Source organism: Gaeumannomyces tritici (assembly GCF_000145635.1).
Source record: "Gaeumannomyces tritici R3-111a-1 unplaced genomic scaffold supercont2.2, whole genome shotgun sequence".
Lineage (NCBI taxonomy): Eukaryota > Fungi > Ascomycota > Sordariomycetes > Magnaporthales > Magnaporthaceae > Gaeumannomyces > Gaeumannomyces tritici.
In genome coordinates, this window is record NW_008804546.1 from 374,010 (window position 1) to 378,499 (window position 4,490).

At 58.1% G+C, this 4,490-nt stretch overlaps 1 protein-coding gene across 1 annotated transcript; it reads left to right on the forward strand.

The window, feature by feature from the left end:
* The first annotated feature begins 381 nt into the window (after window positions 1-381).
* Window positions 382-3,899, forward strand: GGTG_02676 (hypothetical protein). Its single transcript, XM_009220451.1, has 5 exons — window positions 382-570; window positions 823-922; window positions 1,078-1,424; window positions 1,537-1,977; window positions 2,051-3,899. The coding sequence occupies exons 1-5, from the start codon at window positions 519-521 to the stop codon at window positions 2,065-2,067; spliced, it is 957 nt and encodes a 318-aa protein (XP_009218715.1). The 5' UTR covers window positions 382-518; the 3' UTR covers window positions 2,068-3,899.
* Window positions 3,900-4,490: the final 591 nt, after the last annotated feature.

Sequence of the window (4,490 nt, forward strand, 5' to 3'; positions counted from 1 at the left end):
GGCGTCGCTTGGCCGCCGCCTCTCGTGCGCGCACAAGAATCTCGTGCAGCGTCTAGAGCTGTCTGTCCTTTTCTCCCTTCCGCCTCCGTTTCCCCAACGCTTTCCCGAACCCCAAACCCTCCTCGTCGCCAGCCCAGAATCGTGTGAACTCGTCGCGAACCCATCGCGAACCACGATCCAGATCCTCAAGGTGCGTGATTACCCACATTATAAACCAACCTTCCCTCCCCGACCACTCTTGCATTGAATCTGGAGTCAGTAGCCTGCTCGGCCTACCCGCTGGGCCCTCCTGGACCCGTCTTAGCTAAGCAGTGCTCCACTTTGCAGGCTCCTCATCCTCTTCTCGCCTGCGGCTCTGCCTCCAGCTTGGTTTGCTTTGCTACAAACCGAAAGCCTCATCGGCCTCGCCTTGCTCGCAGAGAAAAAAAGACAGCGCGCGACGTCAACGCCGCAATCGCGTCTTCAAGGAACACAGACTACCAGGCATACTGACGACTCGGCACCCGTCTCACGCAATCATGGCCACCACTTCGATGGACTACGAAGCCGCGAATGGCGACCGGTTCGAGGGTGCGTGCTCTTCAATCCCAGCAATTTTTTTTCTTGACGCGTTTCGCACCGAGAAGAAATCAACCTTGCACAACCCGCCGGTGCCCTCCACCGGTGCCATCCTCACCCTGCCTTCACATCATCACCATTCTCTCCGGGACGCGTCGCGCGACCCGGAAATTTCATCACCGTCCTTGATCATTCTCGACACCACATCACGCAAAGCGCGCGACTCGATTGGTGACCTGTATTCTGACATTCTTTGACGCGCAGACGAGCCTCCTCGCAACTACGACGATCGCCGCAGCGCTTCGCCTCGCAACGACGATGTGGTCGAACGCCGCCGTTCGGCCTCTCCCAGCAACGGCGACCGGCAAGTCTTCACCTCATTCAGCACCTGCACCTAAATATTACCTTGTCGCAGACGCCCTACGTCGGGGCGTGTCTGGCCCTGATACCGACAACCTCGCCACTGTCTTCTCTTCGCTACTCGCAACTAACATCGGCCTCACATTCGCCTCACCACAGCTCCATCCCCAAGGACGATGACGACCGCAAGGAGTCAGTCGGTGCCTACAACCCAGGTTCCAACCTCTTCGTGACTGGCATCCACCCTCGCCTCGTTGAGGCCGAGGTCACTCGCATGTTCGAGAAGTATGGCGAGGTCGAGAAGTGCCAGATCATGCGCGACCCCCACACCCAGGAGTCGCGCGGTTTCGGCTTCGTCAAGATGGTCACCCCTGAGCAGGCCGACGCCGCTATCGAGGGGCTGCAGGGCGAGGCGATCGAGGGTCGCACTCTCAGCATTGAGAAGGCTCGTCGTAACCGCCCGCGCACGCCCACCCCGGGCAAGTACTTTGGTCCGCCGAAGCGAGGTAAGATTACATGAGCACTATTTGCGTTCACCAAGCATATCCTTTCTCCGTCCGACGGTCCCTGTCGAGTAAATGTGGCCACATCGACTGACATTTTTCTTCTTGAACTCAGAGGGCGAGCGTGGTGGTGGTGGCGGCGGTGGCGGCCGCGGCGGCGGTCGTTTCGACGATCGTCGTCGTGGCGGCGGTGGTGGCTACGGCCGCGACGACCCGTACCGGTACCGCGGCTACGAGCGCCGCTATGATGAGCGCGAGCCTCGTGGTGGAGGTGGCGGCGGCGGCTACCGTGACGACCGTGGTTACGACCGCAGCGGTGGCCCGCCTCCTCGCGACGACCGCGGCTATGGTCGCCGCGAGCGTGACGACGGATACCGCTCCGACCGTTACCGCGAAGACCGCGACCGCTTCAGCGGCCCTCGTGAGGACAGGCGCCCCCCGCCTGCGGACCGCGAGCGCGAGCGCTTCGATCGTGACCGCGAAGGCCCGCGCTCTCGTGACCCTCCCCCGGCTGGTGGGTACGATGGCCCTCGCGGCGACTCTCGCGAGGCGTACGGTAGGTCGCCCTGGACTGCTTATGCACCCGCACCTCGACGGCACGCAACTGACAATGAAGGCATTTTGGATAGGATCTGAGCGCCGCTAAGCCGTGATAATGGGCTCTGGTGGCCATTGCGACATCGGCAATTTACCTTAATGTAGGAACATTTTTCTTATGTTCGTGCCGCGGGCGCAAAGGGGGCAAATCAGATATCCAAACCATGACTTCTGGAGTTCTTCGGCTTGCGGCAAACCTCATCGTCAACGGCTTCCTCGTCACCTCAGCACCACCTGACTTTTCCTTGATTTCCCTTGCCTTGATTTCGGCCTCAACTAGAATCCGACCTGGTCGCCCTGCCTCTCGCTGTCTTCCATATGGACGGCTTGTTTCAAACGGTCATCGTTGATGCTGGCCGATCCCCCCCAGTAATCCTCTCTATCTCCTTTTAATGCAACACAAAAACGGCGGAATTTATGAAACTGGTCACCGGCGATCTGGGAGGCACCCTCCTCATCACCACTCGCCCATTGGATTGTTTACGCGGAAATCGGATATCGGAGATCGGAATCGTCAGTTAACGAGGCGGCGATGCAGCAGCGTTCGTCAACTACATCAAGAAAAGCACAAAAACAAGGAACCACCTGTACGATTATTTCTTTCTATCGAGTCGTCTTCGGCTACTAGGACCGTTTTTCTCGATTCTGCTCTTGGCACCAGCTTTGAGCAACACAGGGGAGAGCACTGGACAGCAAAGAGGGGTTTGGAATGGGGCATCTGCGTAGCCACCAATGCTCTGCCCGCGGACCTGGGGCGTCATTGCCGTCGCTTTTGTTCTCGCCAGCATCATCAGTTCGAGGACTCTTTCAGCCAGCCATAAAAGCGCTCGCAATTTCGCCTTGCTTCAGTGAACGTCAGCACACACCTTGCCAGCCCTTGAACATCGCCCAAGGTGACGACAGAAATGCCGGCATTCATCAGACGAGCCAGCCCATGATAGCGACAGGCGTAATCGACAGTGGAGGACTGTCTAATGCTGCCTTGCCAAACTCGGTTGTTGATCACTCTCGAAGCCCCCAGCAACGAGGGGCGTATTTTTAGCCGAACCCAGCGGGTTGACCTTGGGAGCCCTGATGCGCTAGGAAACCTCGGGTCGGGAGGCCAAATAAGTCACGTGTGACTTGCACCCCCAGACGGCAACGCCAGCGAGCTGACCACGGTAAAACGTGTCTGCAGCAGACGAGAAGACGAGCGGGCAAGATTAACTGACAGCAGCAGAGGATTGAAAGACGGTAAACCTGCACACCGAGCTCCCTTTCGTTTTCCTTCTCTCCGGAACACGCTTGGAATGTAACCTCACCAATGGCTTTGATACCAAGTGGTACAGCGCGATCCTCTCAGAGGGTTGAAGTCTATTTGCGGAGTTTTCGGAGTTGCCGACGGAAAGCATTCCCGTCGCCTTTTGATTTCAGCTCCTTGCTTTGTTCAACGTCCCAGCGAGACTTGACCGCTTCCGGTTTCGACATCAGTTGATGCCTGATATTGGCTCGGGCTAGGGTGGAGGTTGCTTTCCCGGGTGTGCCTTTAAAGGCCGGTCGGGGATGTCTTTTGGAATGGAAGTGATGGTCCGGTCCATGCCGATGCATCTTGGCAAAAAGGAGGGGCGTCTTGCTCTCTGCCGCTCCCTCCGCCTTCTTGGGGATGGGCTAAGTTCAGGACTTGTCTTGCTTGGTGGACTGTTGGGCCGATTCCATGTCGCGCCCAGCTCGGTCCCTCGCACTAGAGGTAGGAACCCACTTTTCGGTACGTAACCATCGCTCTGAGGTGGGTAGATACTCTCCTCGAATATACCGTCAACTCTTCTCTTGACTTCAAATGCATTTTGGCCCATCGTGTGTCTCCAAGTGCTCGACACGCTCACTTCGAGGGTACCTGTATGCTTCGCATGCTAGCCACCGGCCGCTTTCAGTTGAAGTCTTTGGAGCTAAGTCTCCGATAATCTTGTCGTGTGCAGTCTTTTTTTGTTCTTTTGGCTGCCGGATCCGGCTTCCATGGAGATTGAATCTTGACTGCCATAGCTCCAGAATCAGTACAACGGGTTGTTCTTTGTCATGAAGCGCTGCCATGCAGTGGAACGACGAGCTCGGTGTATGGTGATGGCGGGTATAAGTGCCATCGGTTGCCTTGAACGAGCAGGAGCCCTTGTTGTCCTCGACCCCTTCCTTACCTTTCTAGGTATCTTTACTACATCCTGAAGCTTTCTGAATCCCACCATTTACGCCCCCAAGAACCAGAACTTGCCTTTTACCATCATGGCAAAGAAAGCGGACGACGCCGAGGAGGTGCTCCACCAGGCGACCCGGCCCACCACCAAGGACGCGACGCCTGGCGGCAACTTCGACCGAGGCTGGCTCACCGGGACCCTTCTGGCGCCGTCGCGCAGGCGCGCTGCCACGCGCCAGGCCAGTCCCCACGCCTCTCCCGCCGCCGCCGCCGCCGCCGCCGCCGCCGCCCTCGGCTCCGATGACGGA